This window comes from Formica exsecta, unplaced genomic scaffold (genome assembly GCF_003651465.1).
Source record: "Formica exsecta isolate Colony F162 unplaced genomic scaffold, ASM365146v1 scaffold191, whole genome shotgun sequence".
Taxonomy (NCBI): domain Eukaryota; kingdom Metazoa; phylum Arthropoda; class Insecta; order Hymenoptera; family Formicidae; genus Formica; species Formica exsecta.
Window position 1 is genome coordinate 1,527,570 of NW_021849211.1, and position 16,652 is coordinate 1,544,221.

Below are 16,652 nucleotides of genomic sequence, written 5' to 3' on the forward strand. Positions count from 1 at the left end.
TTATAAAAATTCATATATATATATATATATATATAAGGAAAGATTTTAATTAAAAAAAAACTTTCCGAATGCAACAAATTGTATATATATTTATAATATATTCATCCGAATACGAATACGTGACTTTTGTCAAGATTTGCTCTATAAATGAAAAAGATTATTTAATACCTTATGTATATATAAACACACATAAAAATAGAAGCAAATATAAAATATAAAAAAAAAAAAACAGACGTCAAAACAATATCAAATGTTATGCATACTCTCTGAAATATCCTATATAGAAATTGAATACCTTAATAATATAAAAAAATTATTTGACAGGAGGACAAATGACACATAACAATGATATCAATACACTAAATCGATAACAAATAAACTTGTAACATATTGACAAACGGCGCCGAGTTCACCTCAAAACAGTAATGTCATTGTTGTTCCCAATTTTTCGCATTACATTATATAACATATACATATATACATATATGTGTGTATATATATAATTAAGAATATATAATAAAATAATAAAAATAAAATTGTGCGCATTACGCACAATATATCTACGTAATGAACACGAAAAGATTATAGATGCATAGAAATCTTCAAAGATGCATCTCGCCGGTCTTTCGGTTATCCGGAAGATACTATTAAATTAGCATAATATTCTCCGACACGAAACTTGTATGCATACTATCGAATTAGCATAACGTTCCGAAACGCAAACTTAAATGCATAGATCTTCGTATGTCTTATGATATTGAAACATTGCACAGCTAAAAAACAAATATTCGTCACATGACGCGCGAGTTTACCCGACTGTCTTACTCTTTCTCTTTCCCGCCAAAATATTGCGTTTTGGAAAAGGCTAACATAAGAAGCACAGCCAAGCTGTTTGCTTCAGTTGCACTTTCCACTTATCTGTATCTTTTTTCCTTTTCTTCTCTCTCCAAAGTCGAAAAATATAGACTTATATAATTTTAAATACACAAAGTGTGAAAAAAGAAAGAAAGAAAGAGAGAGAGAGAGAGAGAGAGAAAGAGAGAGAGAGAAATGTGTATCAAAACAAGCAACCTCAATAGTTTCGGAAATCGGAAATGCGAGTCTTTTGCAACAGAAAAACAACACAGACTCACCTTTTTATATCAAGATACATATTGTTCAATGTTGCATTGTTTCGGGGTGAACGACGATCCGTACTGGATACGTAACTTATGCGAGAACGGTGGACCCTTAGCAATTTAAACAATATGGCCGGTCATACACCCTCGAACAACGCGAACTTTGCGTTTCTCAAGCGGGAGAACTTTGTCAGTCTCTTACGACGCTGTCACGAATCTGCGCGAATCGCCGATCGCGTTCACTTATCCACTGCGGACTCGTATCTCGTTGACGATCGCGTCAATCTTGACAAGTTTGACAGACGGGGTTTTGCGAGGTGTCTTCACTCCCCGCGACGTCGCGACATCATTTATCTTGCGTGACGCGCGGGGTAACTTCCTGTGACGATGTGTTATTCTCCTGCATTATCGACGATACTTGAGATAGACTCCATGAATCGCTACGTTATCGACGAAGAAACACCCTTTTTTCAATATTTTGCTCCTAATACAATTAACAGATAGAAAGAAATGATCATCCCATTGTTTTTCATGGGATCATCATTTAGCTCTATAAGTAGAACTCTGTAGATCACAAATGATATTTGTATCCGAACTGAAAGAGCGGAGAATTTCTAAAAATAACAAATATCTACTACACACGAACAACGGCGCGTACTTGCGCGAACGTAGTTGCGCACACGAGTTGTCAAACTAAAGACTCGTGGCACACGTTGCGATTGTAAAATGCGAGCCAATAAATTACTAGAAATGCAGCCGAGTTAAGTGCGTTCGAAAATCTACTTGTCGGATGGAGTAGCTTTTGACCAATCAAGACAAAGAAATTGTTTATCCTGATTGGTCAAATCTGAGAGAAGCTCTGCAATTTATATCCGGAATATAACTAGAAATAATGTCAAAATTAATGTTGATAAATGTGAAATATAAATATATTTTACCGGATCCAAATTTTTCATCTGAATATTAAATTGAAATTAAGATCGAAATAAACTAAAAAATAAAAAAAAAATTTGTCTTGACCACTCTTTTTGCACTATTTGTATTTATAATAAAAGAAATTATGCGTCTATTATTCTTTCAAGAAGGAGAATAACAAAAAATATGATATAGAAAATAAAACTGACGCACAAATCTCAGATCACTAATATTGACATGCGTAACCGATAAAATTTTCGCGCCAATTTCATATTCCGTTTATTAGTTTATTAATATTTACAATAAGTGTCAGCAATAAATATATAATTTAATTAAAAATGAAATTCAGATGCAGAATGATGGATCAGAATATCATGCGGGATTTTACGAGTAAAATCATATTTTCGTATTTCTAACCTTATTAAAAATGTTATTAAAAGTAGATCTCACATCTCACAATTTTTCGTTTTTACTCGCACTCGCCAATTGTTCTTTATTAATCATAATTATCTCTTTTTTTTCTAGGTATTGTTAACACCATATCCCGAATGGCGAAATACTGCGTTTTGCGATTGACACCAGACGAATTATGCTTTAATATCGGCGACGAGCGAATACCTGTGCTTTGGGCTGTACTTTCTCCACAATATCTTTTTACCAAAAGCAACCTCAATAGTTTCGGAAATCGGAAATGCGAGTCTTTTGCAACAGAAAAACAACACAGACTCACCTTTTTATATCAAGATACATATTGTTCAATGTTGCATTGTTTCGGGGTGAACGACGATCCGTACTGGATACGTAACTTATGCGAGAACGGTGGACCCTTAGCAATTTAAACAATATGGCCGGTCATACACCCTCGAACAACGCGAACTTTGCGTTTCTCAAGCGGGAGAACTTTGTCAGTCTCTTACGACGCTGTCACGAATCTGCGCGAATCGCCGATCGCGTTCACTTATCCACTGCGGACTCGTATCTCGTTGACGATCGCGTCAATCTTGACAAGTTTGACAGACGGGGTTTTGCGAGGTGTCTTCACTCCCCGCGACGTCGCGACATCATTTATCTTGCGTGACGCGCGGGGTAACTTCCTGTGACGATGTGTTATTCTCCTGCATTATCGACGATACTTGAGATAGACTCCATGAATCGCTACGTTATCGACGAAGAAACACCCTTTTTTCAATATTTTGCTCCTAATACAATTAACAGATAGAAAGAAATGATCATCCCATTGTTTTTCATGGGATCATCATTTAGCTCTATAAGTAGAACTCTGTAGATCACAAATGATATTTGTATCCGAACTGAAAGAGCGGAGAATTTCTAGAAATAACAAATATCTACTACACACGAACAACGGCGCGTACTTGCGCGAACGTAGTTGCGCACACGAGTTGTCAAACTAAAGACTCGTGGCACACGTTGCGATTGTAAAATGCGAGCCAATAAATTACTAGAAATGCAGCCGAGTTAAGTGCGTTCGAAAATCTACTTGTCGGATGGAGTAGCTTTTGACCAATCAAGACAAAGAAATTGTTTATCCTGATTGGTCAAATCTGAGAGAAGCTCTGCAATTTATATCCGGAATATAACTAGAAATAATGTCAAAATTAATGTTGATAAATGTGAAATATAAATATATTTTACCGGATCCAAATTTTTCATCTGAATATTAAATTGAAATTAAGATCGAAATAAACTAAAAAATAAAAAAAAAATTTGTCTTGACCACTCTTTTTGCACTATTTGTATTTATAATAAAAGAAATTATGCGTCTATTATTCTTTCAAGAAGGAGAATAACAAAAAATATGATATAGAAAATAAAACTGACGCACAAATCTCAGATCACTAATATTGACATGCGTAACCGATAAAATTTTCGCGCCAATTTCATATTCCGTTTATTAGTTTATTAATATTTACAATAAGTGTCAGCAATAAATATATAATTTAATTAAAAATGAAATTCAGATGCAGAATGATGGATCAGAATATCATGCGGGATTTTACGAGTAAAATCATATTTTCGTATTTCTAACCTTATTAAAAATGTTATTAAAAGTAGATCTCACATCTCACAATTTTTCGTTTTTACTCGCACTCGCCAATTGTTCTTTATTAATCATAATTATCTCTTTTTTTTCTAGGTATTGTTAACACCATATCCCGAATGGCGAAATACTGCGTTTTGCGATTGACACCAGACGAATTATGCTTTAATATCGGCGACGAGCGAATACCTGTGCTTTGGGCTGTACTTTCTCCACAATATCTTTTTACGGAATACATTATGAGCGGAGTGTCAGAGCAGGAAAATGAAATTTATTTAGAGTTTGATGCTTCCATGTTTGCCAGAAGCTTAAATAGTCTAAGGGTAATGGCAAAGAGTGTTAAAATTAAATTGACAAACAAGCGGCAACCTTGTCTCACATTTGATATTGACTTATCTTCCCTGTCTATTGACTCACGACAATGTATACATGATGTGCCGGTGAGGCTTGTACCACGTAAAGAATGGCTAGAACATAAAATGCCAGATATTCCCGAATTTGATGTGAGTATAATAATATGATATATTCTATAAACATATGCATGTGTATCTAATCAATGTAATAAAAATAAAAAATTTTATTTTAGATATCGTTAGAAATACCACACTTGAAGTACCTACGATGTATTATAGATAGAATGAAAAATATGAGTTCACAACTCATAATAAGTGCCAATAAATGTGGTACAATTATATTAAAAATTGAAATGGACTATGCTACTGTATCCACTCACTTTAAAGGATTGCAAGTTTGGGAAAGCAGAGAAGAACAGGAATCTAACGATATCTCTGCGACTGTGAGCATAAAGAAATTCGCAATGTTTTTGGGTTGGGACATTCTCCATCCAGATAGTGTCAAATGTAATTTATTGCAGGAGAAGATGGTAAAACTGACTTTAGATGTAGGAGAATATATTCAAATGCACTATTTTATACCAGCCATTGCCTCCTGAATAAAATGAAAAGAACTTAAATCTGTATTAATAATATTGAAATGCAAAATATATATATTTTCCAATTTTTTTTCATTCTTACATTCAATACATTTATATCATATTCACTCACACTCTTCACTCCCCGATAAATGGGATAACATGGTATGTTAAATTCAAAAAATAATTTTTGTAAGTTTAAAATAAGTTAACTAATTGTATGCTAAATGTAAGTTCTGTTCACTTTCTTGTCTAAAACTCTGATGCATCTGATCAATATGTTGTATTTTCTGGCTCAACAAAGCCGTTTGCTGATCTAGCCATTGTAAACTGTTCATATGTGCATTCAAGATTTTGCCAATTTGAACAATAGGATCACTGGAATCCTGAGCGCGGTTTGCTTCATTTAAGTGTTCTATTATTTCCTTTAGATCCTCTGACATACGTTTTAATTGAGTATCGAGATTCTCTGATAAACGATAAGTATATTCTCGATCGGAATCCGAAATAGAAAGAGATGCTAATTCTTTTTCTAATGGTACTAAACATTCTTGTAACTCTTTCTGTTGTCCAACCTGAGAGAATGTACATATATTGTTTGCTTTAGTTTAATTAAAATTCAATAATTTCACTTTAATTTTAATTTAAACTTTAGATATATCTATGTGTGTATATATATANNATATTAAATATATAACATGTAATATATATATATATATATTAAATGTTATATATTTAAAAACTTTGTAGATTTACAAGCTGCAAATATATGTTACTTACGACATAATCCAGTTCATGTTCCAATTGTTGCTGCTCAATTTTCACCCTTTCAACCTCTTGATTCAATGTCACTATCTTCTCCCCATTCGTTATTAACAATTTATCCCAAGCATTGATTTGCGTTGCTTGATTCACAAATACCTTCTCTTGCTCTTCCAAATCTAAGGTCCACTTATTAATCGATTCTTCAAGCTGACAGAAATTAATTGCTCCTGATGGAATACCAGTTACAGAACTAACACTGCAATAAAATAAGAAAAAATTTGAGAAGCTTAATAAATTGAACAATTGAATTTATTTTGTCATTTAGTAAGTGTGCAAAAATTGATTGTTATTGATTTGATAAACAAAGATTTCATGATTCCTAATAAAGCTACTTACGTAGTGGCGGTACCCAAAGAAGTATGCGTAGAGGGTGCTGTTAGACTCGTTGAAATAGCAGCCGAAGTTGTTTTGCTCAAAGGAAATCCTGTGGAACTTGTTGTTGATGTTCCACTTCCAAAACTAAATCCTGACGCTGTAGTTGCCGCAAGAGGAAATCCTGTAGTTGCAGTTGTGGTACTACTATAGCCTGTTTTTGAGGCATCAAATGTAAGTCCTGGTGCCATAGATGGAACTGTAACTACAGAGCTAGGATTGCTAGGGAGATTAAAATTTGGAACATTTGCTGCCGTAGATGTTGTTGTTGCAATTGTGTTGCTAAGACCAAATCCAGTTCCGGTAGGCATAGCATTCGGAGTGCCAAAAGTCAAACCAGTTGATCCTATAAATGTAATATATACATATTATAATATCTTTCTTACATCTTATAAAAAGACTGAATAAAACAAGGAAATTTTTTATATTGCACCAAAAAATACCTGTCATAGGTTTTGATGCTCCAAAACTGAGTCCTCCTGTTGTAGTCGTCGCAAGAGAAAATCCTGTAGCTGCAGTTGTAGATGTTTTTGCAGCATCAAAGGAGAGTCCTGATGGTGCGGATATAGGCGTCGTACTGCTCGTCAGATTTGTAAAACTTGGCAGGCTCGTGACTGTAGATATGGATGTTGTTGTTGCAGTTATACCACTACCGAGGCCAAAGCCAGTACCAGGAACCATAGTATTTGGAGTGCCAAAAGCCAAACCAGTAATTCCTGATAGAAATACAAAGATTAACGTGTCAAAATGATGATCTTCTATCCGAATTCAAAAAGAAATGAGAAGGACACAAGGAAATATTTTATTCGCTTTTTATCAAAACACGTGCTATACCTGCTGTAGATTTTGGAGTCGCAAAGGACAATCCGGTGTTTTGAGGTGTACTCATCGTTTATACCCTTGACGCACTACGTGTTCAGTTAATTTGAGAAAGAAATAGCAGTTATTTCTTCTTTACGGATTTCTCTTTCTAGGACGCAATATACTATGAGGTTAAAAACGATTATTGTAAGCATAGACATACATAAAGGTAGATGGACATACCTTGTACCGTTTCATAGTATATGTTAGATTTGCCAGAATGGGAAAAAATAAAGCGACGACCAATCCGACAATGGCCTCTTGCGGATAACGACCAATCCCGTCACAAGAAAATTTTTATTCCTCTGATCATCCTATGCTAGAGATAAATATATTTATAGCAAATGTTCAGTCTATATATGTACATTTATGATTAAATTATCACGTGGTATAATAATCAAAATGATATATGTATCAGAATTGATGTTTGTGGTAAAATAGATCTCTCCCGCTTCCCGGCGGGGTGGGTGGGGGGGAGCCGGCACGTTTGCCGGCTGATACTCCTACATCATACGAGAGAGACAAATTGGAGTCTCATGCTGTCATCGTTCGCCTCCCAGGCGTTCTGCGTTCAGATGAGAATTATTCATACGCGACCCCGTGCTGTGCTGGCGTTAGAAACAGCGTGGAACAGCTTTTCGACTCTAATACCGTCGAAGTATCTGGAGTTAACTCCGATTTGATAGGAAATTAAATGAGTGTGTTTCGAGAAATATTCTGTGAAGATTGTGATAAATTTTACATCAAAGTTTGCGTTGCGTGTGTGAAAAATTTTGTTTAAAAAAAGTTATACATGTTTTATATAAGTATAACAGTTTTATCATGTTGGCTCTAATTAGTTTATACGTATGTTTTTGTTTATTTCGAGTTGCAAGTAGCTCGACGCTAACAGCACCTCCTCTATCAGCTCTAATAGTTGCGTTTGAGAATGTATATGATTTATCGTTACTCGCCAATACTTTATCGGACCAAGGGATCTATGCGACATTGATAATACCGTCTTACGCTGCTAACGATCTTTATAATAATATAGTTGACGTTGAAGTGTTGCAACTGAATGTTGATATTGATAAATCTATGTCTGTTGATATACATGCATTAGAAGCCTGCAATAGTCTCTTCAGGGATGAAGAAATATTTCAAAAGATACAAGAATTTCAGCCTACATTCACCATATTTCCAGCATTAAGGTATATCGATTTTAAGAGTTTTCAAATTTAATTTTCAGTTTTATAATTCTACCATTCTATATATATGTATGTGTATGTGTGAAATGATTGCATTATTAATGCAATAGAATATTAACAATATGTAATATATAATTATTAATAGTTTTTTTTGTATCCTTGCATATATATTATGTATATTTTTTCATTATTTTTTAGACATGATGGCTGCTTACTTCCATTTGTCAAATATATCGAATCCATTCCAGTAATTTGGATAACGAATCCAGATGAAGAACTATATGCATTTGAATGTACTAGAGTTGCTCTGCCGATACATAGTGGCGGATTTTGGTCCAGACTCTCAACAAGTTTTGCAGGGAGATCCATATTCTCTACTGCTAAAAATGGCTATCTAACTCCCGCTTTGAAATTAGCAACCAAGTACTTACCAGCTGTTAATTTCGATTTGGATCATCTTTATTCTGATGTTCGTCTAGTACTTTGGGGAGCTGATACAGTGTTGCGTTCCAATTTTGCATTTTTGACACAACTACTTGTGGAGGTTTGTAAATTGCACATTGTTCTTTATTTTCCTATTGTGTTACTTGAAATATTTTAATTTGTATATTCGCAGACTGTTTCAAAATTATAATAATTTAACATCTGTTTAAAATTGTTTTAAACAGGTAGGCTGTCATCATTGCAGAGGCGCACATCCCTTATCCGGAGATTTACAAAAATTATTGGTAGAACATAGACTGGGTACTATTGTTGCTCTATTAGACGAAAATTACGAGACATTGATACAAGAATTGGCAAAAAAATTGCCTCAAGGTAGGGAAGGTCAAGCTATCGTGTGGAGAATTAACAAAGGCGATACAAATGTCGCTCCGCCGGAAAATCTTTTTATACGCGAAGATATTGACCGGCAAGACCTCATAGGTGAGATATAATTATTTATATGTTGATAAAAAAATAAATATCTTTTTTCACAAAAATTTGAGAGAAATTTTGTGTGAGAGAGATATATAAAATAAAGTATTTTAATATTTATAAACGCTGATTATAAGTTATAAACTGTAGCATATATATGATACTATAATGCAAATAAAACTTTTTAATTAAGTAAACTCTCAAATTTGACATAAAAGAGATTCTTATCGGAGAGACCTTTATTTCTCTCCCACAGCAACATTAACAGTAAAAGGAAATAATGAATCCAGACGTTTACTTTACCTTAGTAGAATACATGTCTGGTGAAATGCGAGGTCTCTCCAAAGCACCATTGAATTGAATAATCGCGCGAGGATAATAGCGTGCGAGCACATTCACCTTTCTTTAATGCTCTTGCGCTATTGTTACAGGTTACAGCCGAACCCGAGTAGTGTTGAGTCATTGTGCCGATACGGAATTCTTGGAAGCCGCCTTTCACGGGACGCCCGTGATATGTCTGCCGAGGGACACGCACGAGTCTCGCAATACCGCCCGCGCGGTCGAGTTGGGCTTCGCGCGCTCCATGGAGGACAATTACGCCTCGGCCGAGGAGATAGCGAACATCGTGCACGAAATACATGAGACGGCCGCTTATCGCGAGAGCGCGCGAAAAGTCTCCTTAGCGATACGCGATAGACTCAATCCGGCTTCCGATAGACTCGTTTATTGGCTGGGTTACGTCGCGAGAACGAAAGACGACGGTAGGAAATTTCACAGACCAAAGAGCCAGGCGAAGACACTTACGGAGGATATCCAGTTCTTTGTTGGTCTTCTGGTAGGGATAATCTTCGGGATCGTTTCCACGGGCAGCGCGGTGGTCATGCGATATCTAATTACGGCCAACAAAGTGCAAAAATCAAAGGGGCGATACACGCGATGAGCGTGATGTTACGTCGAGATTCGATTTGATATACGTATGTATTTGTGGACATTTCTGTATATGTATATTTATATAAATGCACGTAGAATACAGGTACATACGAATACAAATGTTTTACGAACTAGGATTTATCTAACTAGTTTTACGAACTAGTTAGAGCGCGAAGAGACGTTGTTATTACAACTATCATTATTACGAGAATATACTTTCTCATAATACAATTGAGAAAACTACGAATATAATAATGTGATGTATTATCGTGAAGAAAATAAATTACACAGTTTCTCAATACTGATTTCTGTATGTCGTTGACATGAGCGTATTCCCTCGTGTTCACATTTATCGCTAAATTCTTATAATATTACGGACGAATCGCGATGTCTACTACGCATTGCTTAAGGCCGTATCCTAAACAAATAAGCCATAATAGATGTATGCAACATCGCGAAATAAGTAGTATGTTAATGGCTCATATTCACATGATATAATACTCACTACGCGATTGCTTTCGTCATCAAATTTTCTTCAAATTTCATATACTAATTAATCGGATTTATATACGTGTAGAAATTTACTAATACATTTTAAACACATGTATTTCCTCGTAACTAAATAATACACCAATGTTATGTACTCTATTTGAATATATCATTCTTTTCGATAATGTAATAAACTTATTTCAGCAAATTATTGGAGACGCAGATTCGTGTTCGTAAATGTATTATTGCATAATCTTTAATAACTATAAAATAATAATAACAATATATGTCTATATCTTCTGAAATAATAATTGCGCGATGCGTTATGCAACTATGATTTGTTTGACCGAAGAAAATGCATGACATTCGCTGTAAACATGAATGTCGGCTGATATGGATTAGAGAATTTGTGAAATGACTAGACTGCCGACTTAAATTAACGCGGCATATACGATAAAGCGGGTATTTATATATAAAATGTATACGTATATTAAATATATAAAAAACAGTGACAGAGTGAGATAAAGTCGCGGATGGTTTATGTATTTCGTGTGAATCGCGAAGAACGCAAGACGCAATAATTCTTTCTAAACGAAGCCGATACATAACGCTTACGTATATATACAACGATGATTACGGTCGTAGAGTCTAGAAAAAACGGTGAGACACTATTTACATTCATTGGCAGAATTGTTCCCGATTCGTGCGAGTCAAGACGCGAAAATTTGGGGGTGTATTTTTGCTTCGCTCGACGAACTCTCGAGAAGATGTCTCGCATCCTCTCGTGATTCGCGTCGTTCATTCTCGTGCCCAAACTTTGCTCTGTACTTGAGCAAAATGAAGATTCTATGCATTAGAGAGCATTGGTATATATCTGTGAGACACACCGTGAGAATCTGTACCTCGATAAATAGGATACTCGTGTAATCCTATGCGCAATCATACGCTAATGTGTGCGAGAGCGCGAGAGAAGTAATTTTCATGTAATCATGATCTCTATACTACCTGTACTATTCTATACCAGTTTTTGCTTTATATGTTCTCTCGCCTGCTCTTTTTCTCGCTCTCTTTTTCCCTGCTATACACGGAAACAATAAATTGGCACATCAAGGCGCGATATGGAGCGTTGCGAGATGCGTAAACATGTCACACAAAGATAAATCTAGATAAAATTTCGACGAAATCATCTATCACTCGATTCTTGCTAAAAAGAATACGCGTATATTAATTACACGATATATATATATATATATATATATATATATATATATATATATATATATATATATATATATATATATATATATATATATATATATATATATATATATATATATATATATATATATATATATATATATATATATATATATATATATATATATATATATATAGATGTATAAAATAAATAAATATATATATACTTATGTATATATTTATAATAGTTGAAAGAGGGATGATAAGAACTTGATGCCATACAATGCGTTTGCATTATTTCAAAACTCGGATTGTGTCAGATCACGTGACTCCGATGATGCAAGGCGAGCATGCGTGACATGCGTGTTAATGTGTTCTTGGAATATATAAATCTCTCCTTTGCGGTACGTCCGAGTCGAGATAATATTACGCGATTAAATGTAAATTAAAGTAACACATTGACTTTCAATGCATTAATGTTCGCGTAAGTAATGTGGCACCTGACAGTCAAACCATCATGATAAGCCACGCAACAGCAACTTCGCAAGCATATCGTTACATTAGCCGCACGATAATAATAATACTGAGAATATCTTGATCATTGGGGGAGGGGGGGGGGGACTTTCACTCGAACTTCTTTATAGTGTAGATAGAAACATATCCTAGCTGTTTAAAATGATCTTTAAATCGATAGATCATACATATATATATATATATGACTAACAGTGAAGCAAATATATGCTTTTAGTAGAAAATATAATCAAAATCATCTATTTTATGAAAACATGCGCGTTTACCGGATTATAATATACAATATTATATTTATCGTTCATAATTCTTCGCATATATTTTTTATCTCTTTTTAGTCTCTTACAGAAGCAAATGCCTCAAAGTCAAGCATAAGCGAATGCTCTCGTATCGTAATTCACATTTTTCAAAGTATTTGCTTCAATAAGAGCGTTTGCTGTGCTTTGCTTATGCGATCGATAGTTGCTGAAGAATCGAAATTACTATGATTATATCAGGCGGAAACAGCATCGACGTAACGTATCGTTGTGTAGCCTCTTGCGGCGTTAACTAACGAGGATATACAACGTAAAGCGTGGCAACGAATAATTAATTCAAACTTAAAGAATAAAACGTGAGCGCGTTTTCCTATAGATAGGCCGAACGAACTCCGGAATGCATTTATCGTCAATTACACACGTGCTCCTCCCGTGTATGTCGACACAACTCGCACTTTACGTGACAGCACCAGACGAATCGACATTTGCATTTCTCGGTGACGTCCCGCACTCGCGTTTGGTAGCCTCGACCACAGCACAGCAGCCGGCATCCATCAAGACCAAGAGACGTCCGATTGCATATTCTTCCTCGTGTACCGGGAATGCCGAGTCTGCAGAAAGAATAAAATGACGATGTTACTACGCGAAACCGCGTAATAATAATTTGTAGAGATAGAAAAACGAATATATGGACAGCGGCGCCGACGCTAGCAAGAATTTTCCAATTAATTCCTTAAATAAAAAGAAACTTTTGCATTCTTCGATATAAAATTATTTCACTTGTATAATGAAATAATGTAATAAAGCGTGAGATATATATCATCATACTTTCTACAAAATTTTGTTGTACATTTTGTGATTTATATCATAAATGTATGAAAGAAACGCTTAATACGATATTTTTTACATTAGCGGTAAAAGAATGAAATATACATTTAACGTTTCTTGAATCTGTAAAATGTGTAACAATATTATATATTAAATTATTACTGATGCACACATACACACACACAATAATATTACTGAAAGTTTCAAGATGACTAAATTGGCAGTGTGTTTTTGCACAGCGCGAATTAGACTCACGTAAGATTCCTTTCACAGTAATCAGGACTGTCCTCGAGATAAACTAGATCCGTCTTGTTCGGTCGTTTAAGATCAGGACGCGCTGGTTTGAGTCTGGCTGGTCTTCTTCCACCGCGTTGAGCCAATCGTACCAGAGCGGCACCCTCGTGCAAAGCTGCCAAAGCGACTCCGGCCATCCTGAATGCCGGAAGTCTTCTCCAGCACACACGCACACTGCACGAACCGGACATACCTGTCGCAGAAAGAAGAAGGAGAAAAATAAAATAAAAGGAATTATTCGGTAGATGAAGAAATAAAGGAAATATACTCATAATATTTATATTTGTTATATAAAAATTATGATATATTATGCCTGCTGAAATACAATGTTCAACCATGTACGTAAAAGATCTCTTATTAATATCTCGTTACCCACCGTGACATTTGCATACGCGCTGCATCCTAGAACGAATTGCACGTCTACCGGCCTCACTATCATGTTTCCTCATCAGCTGGCCAGCCAGCCCTTTCGGCCCGTGTAGAACGCCTTCTTTCACCGGTTCCTCTCCACTGTCGGACCAGTCTCGCGAAAATTTTTCACCAAATTGTATATCCTGCGTATAACAAATTGTACATTTCAATATATTCCAAAATTAGCATCTTTTACAAGTTAAAAATTTAAAGATAATATATTAAAACATATTGTCAGAGTCGTCTAACAAAACGACTCTTAAAAATACTTTTCCAAAATTCCTGTATTACCTGAAGTTCCTTCATTTTCCGGCTTCATAACAATGAGCCAACAATAGCCATAGAGATTAAGAGAATAGATCCTAAACTTGCTGGGGGGATTTCGCGTAGAATATACTACTTAAAGACCTCTCCAGCTTTATAACTTTAGAACCAGCTTTACACACGATATTCATGGTAATAAATGTGCGATACGCGATAAAAGTTTCGTATAGTTGAATACGTATATAAATGCTTTCGTCGTTCTCGGATGTTTACCGACATGTCAACAAGCTGAGATTATACTTTTTACTTTCGCTGTCAGATGCTGTCTAAACGTAATCCTTTCCGTGAGCAACGTCATTCTCCCTCTTTCGAACGGCATTACACCCGTCGACTTATCGATGACAGCCTTTTACAGTCAAGTCACCGAGGAAGGACGGTTTTTAATGGTATTTATTATACGTTATAAATCATTATTATGATTTATTATGAATTAAATATTTCAACATTATTATTATTATTATTAATATCGAAAATTCTGAATTATGTGAAAAGAACTATTGCAATTCATTATATACTGTGATCTGAACCATTTCTAATTTTATATAATATATTAAATTATATTATATTTATTAAAAGGATATTTTGAATTATACTTCTGTGTTAAATAATTTGCGATTAGTTTGCATGATGGTTTCGATACTTTAAGAATCGCGATGTCGCTTTTCCATTTTGAATTTCTCGGCCAGTTGCGAAATATTCAAATTATTTTGTATGCACATACGTCACGCGATCTGACGCTTACGATTGGTTCTTCGCTTCGGTCTTCGGTTTCTCTTCGATATCTCGAGAGCAACGATTGCGATTCTCGTAACCGTCTCGGCTATGGTATAACGCGCGGCAACGGATTTGTATCGCTCCGTATTTATCACGATTGTTGACCGTGTCTAAAAGTGAATTTTCCGCGCGAAAGACTCTCGCGAGTGCCTCGTGAAGTGCCGGACATTTCGTCGTAACGGAATTAAGTCTTGCGCTCGCTGTTACACGATATTTCCTCGTCGAAGTGCAACGAGTGCACAATCAAGTATGTACATCATCGTTTTCTAATTAATTGCAACGATATCATTATGCATCATTATCTCTCATAATTAAAATACTGTTCAATCGTCCGTAATAATTTTATCGATTTGATAAATAGCCAAATCTGAATCTTTACAGAGTCTTTTACTCCTCTATCGAATAATATATTTCACATAATTACCCTAAATTAATGTGTTAAATATATTTTGTATCTCGTACTCTCTCTCTCTCGACTAAATTTAATGTTACCGACGATCGATCATAAAGAATTTTTCAATTATTCTCGAACTCACAGGCTCGCTAGATAATTATAAAAATTTCCCCGGCCTCGATCGATAGGCCAGTTATCGCAGGCCATCGTGTTGACTGCTTCGAGATATGGCTCGAGAGTAGGTAAACATCATTACCTCTGAAGATCTGTCACCAGTTATCCGTGGCATTTGTTCACCGAACTTATCCTTGTTAAGATATATCCGGTTCCCTCACAACTTTTTTATGTTTTCTTACACCTTAACTTTCGCGCGCGTGATTAGATAAGAATCTTTTTTAACGTTATCTTCTTGTCACGTGGTGCTTTCTTGACAAAATAGGTGTTAGAATATTAGAAGAAAAATAACAATTAAAATGGGAAATGTAATAAAAGAAATTATATTCTTCTTGCAATATGAAATACTTCCACGATCATTCAATCGGCATAAAGATGTAAAAAAATTAATTAATTATCGCACATAATTTATGCTAATCAAATTTGATAATGACGCTACTAATATTTCTTATGCGAACAGTATATTAATTCGCAATTAAAAATGATTATGAAATGATACGAATCATTGTTATATTCCAAACGTAAAAAAACATCTTATACGATTTAAAGATATTTAAATTCGTGGATACTCTAATTATGTGACAGTGTGTACGTATACATGTAATTATCTCTGCACGTGTCGCACCTCTACACGGACTCGTCCTCGTGTTCAAGTAAGTTACGTGTCCGGATTGTAGGGGGAAAGAGCGGTGTGGGTTGTTGCAACTTAACAAGCTTAGCTCCCTTAATCCCCTTGTAAGCCGGCAATGTCTACAAGGGGTCAGCCGTTCGCATGAAACGCATCCGTTTACTGTGCCCGAGCTTTGTCTTCAAGCTAGTAGTATTAAAATCGGCGTCGAAAGAAACGTCGGTGAAAGACGACAGGGAAA

The 16,652-nt window shown here is 35.2% G+C and overlaps 5 protein-coding genes across 9 annotated transcripts in view; 2 read left to right on the forward strand and 3 right to left on the reverse strand.

Moving 5' to 3' along the window:
• LOC115233913 (myb protein) overlaps nucleotides 1-3,508 on the reverse strand; it is a 36,936-nt gene extending 33,428 nt beyond the window's left edge. Inside the window, exon 1 of one of the 2 annotated variants that reach the window (XM_029804550.1) lies at nucleotides 2,764-3,508. In XM_029804550.1, the coding sequence (XP_029660410.1) occupies nucleotides 2,764-2,783 (20 nt within the window). In that variant the 5' untranslated portion in view covers nucleotides 2,784-3,508. Of the gene's footprint in view, nucleotides 1-1,133; nucleotides 1,707-2,763 lie in introns of those variants that run through there. The other variant, XM_029804548.1, reaches the window with a different exon arrangement.
• Nucleotides 3,509-3,647: 139 nt separating this feature from the next.
• LOC115233916 (checkpoint protein HUS1) lies at nucleotides 3,648-5,109 on the forward strand. 3 transcript variants are annotated; one of them, XM_029804556.1, is made up of 4 exons: nucleotides 3,648-4,053; nucleotides 4,189-4,595; nucleotides 4,679-4,888; nucleotides 4,967-5,109. In XM_029804556.1, the coding sequence occupies exons 1-4, from the start codon at nucleotides 4,002-4,004 to the stop codon at nucleotides 5,042-5,044; spliced, it is 747 nt and encodes a 248-aa protein (XP_029660416.1). In that variant the 5' UTR covers nucleotides 3,648-4,001; the 3' UTR covers nucleotides 5,045-5,109. The 3 variants fall into 3 exon arrangements, with proteins under 3 accessions (XP_029660416.1, XP_029660414.1, XP_029660415.1); XM_029804554.1 differs by having other exon boundaries at nucleotides 4,679-5,065; XM_029804555.1 differs by having other exon boundaries at nucleotides 3,826-4,102; nucleotides 4,679-5,065.
• On the reverse strand, nucleotides 5,076-7,254 carry LOC115233914 (nuclear pore glycoprotein p62). The gene is made up of 5 exons (XM_029804551.1): nucleotides 7,055-7,254; nucleotides 6,664-6,936; nucleotides 6,185-6,566; nucleotides 5,804-6,044; nucleotides 5,076-5,598 (listed from the first exon to the last, which is right to left on the reverse strand). The coding sequence occupies exons 1-5, from the start codon at nucleotides 7,107-7,109 to the stop codon at nucleotides 5,236-5,238; spliced, it is 1,314 nt and encodes a 437-aa protein (XP_029660411.1). The 5' UTR covers nucleotides 7,110-7,254; the 3' UTR covers nucleotides 5,076-5,235.
• Nucleotides 7,255-7,553: 299 nt separating this feature from the next.
• Nucleotides 7,554-10,414, forward strand: LOC115233779 (putative UDP-glucuronosyltransferase ugt-60). Its single transcript, XM_029804358.1, has 4 exons — nucleotides 7,554-8,271; nucleotides 8,467-8,812; nucleotides 8,937-9,192; nucleotides 9,615-10,414. The coding sequence occupies exons 1-4, from the start codon at nucleotides 7,904-7,906 to the stop codon at nucleotides 10,121-10,123; spliced, it is 1,479 nt and encodes a 492-aa protein (XP_029660218.1). The 5' UTR covers nucleotides 7,554-7,903; the 3' UTR covers nucleotides 10,124-10,414.
• Nucleotides 10,415-12,606: 2,192 nt separating this feature from the next.
• Nucleotides 12,607-16,652, reverse strand: part of LOC115233780 (protein Wnt-4-like) — a 35,657-nt gene continuing 31,611 nt past the window's right edge. For both annotated transcript variants that reach the window (XM_029804360.1, XM_029804359.1), the window contains 3 exons: nucleotides 14,083-14,260; nucleotides 13,668-13,899; nucleotides 12,607-13,195 (listed from right to left, as the gene is read on the reverse strand). In XM_029804360.1, coding sequence (XP_029660220.1) covers nucleotides 12,994-13,195; nucleotides 13,668-13,899; nucleotides 14,083-14,260 — 612 coding nt within the window. In that variant the 3' untranslated portion in view covers nucleotides 12,607-12,993. The remainder of the gene's footprint in view (nucleotides 13,196-13,667; nucleotides 13,900-14,082; nucleotides 14,261-16,652) is intronic.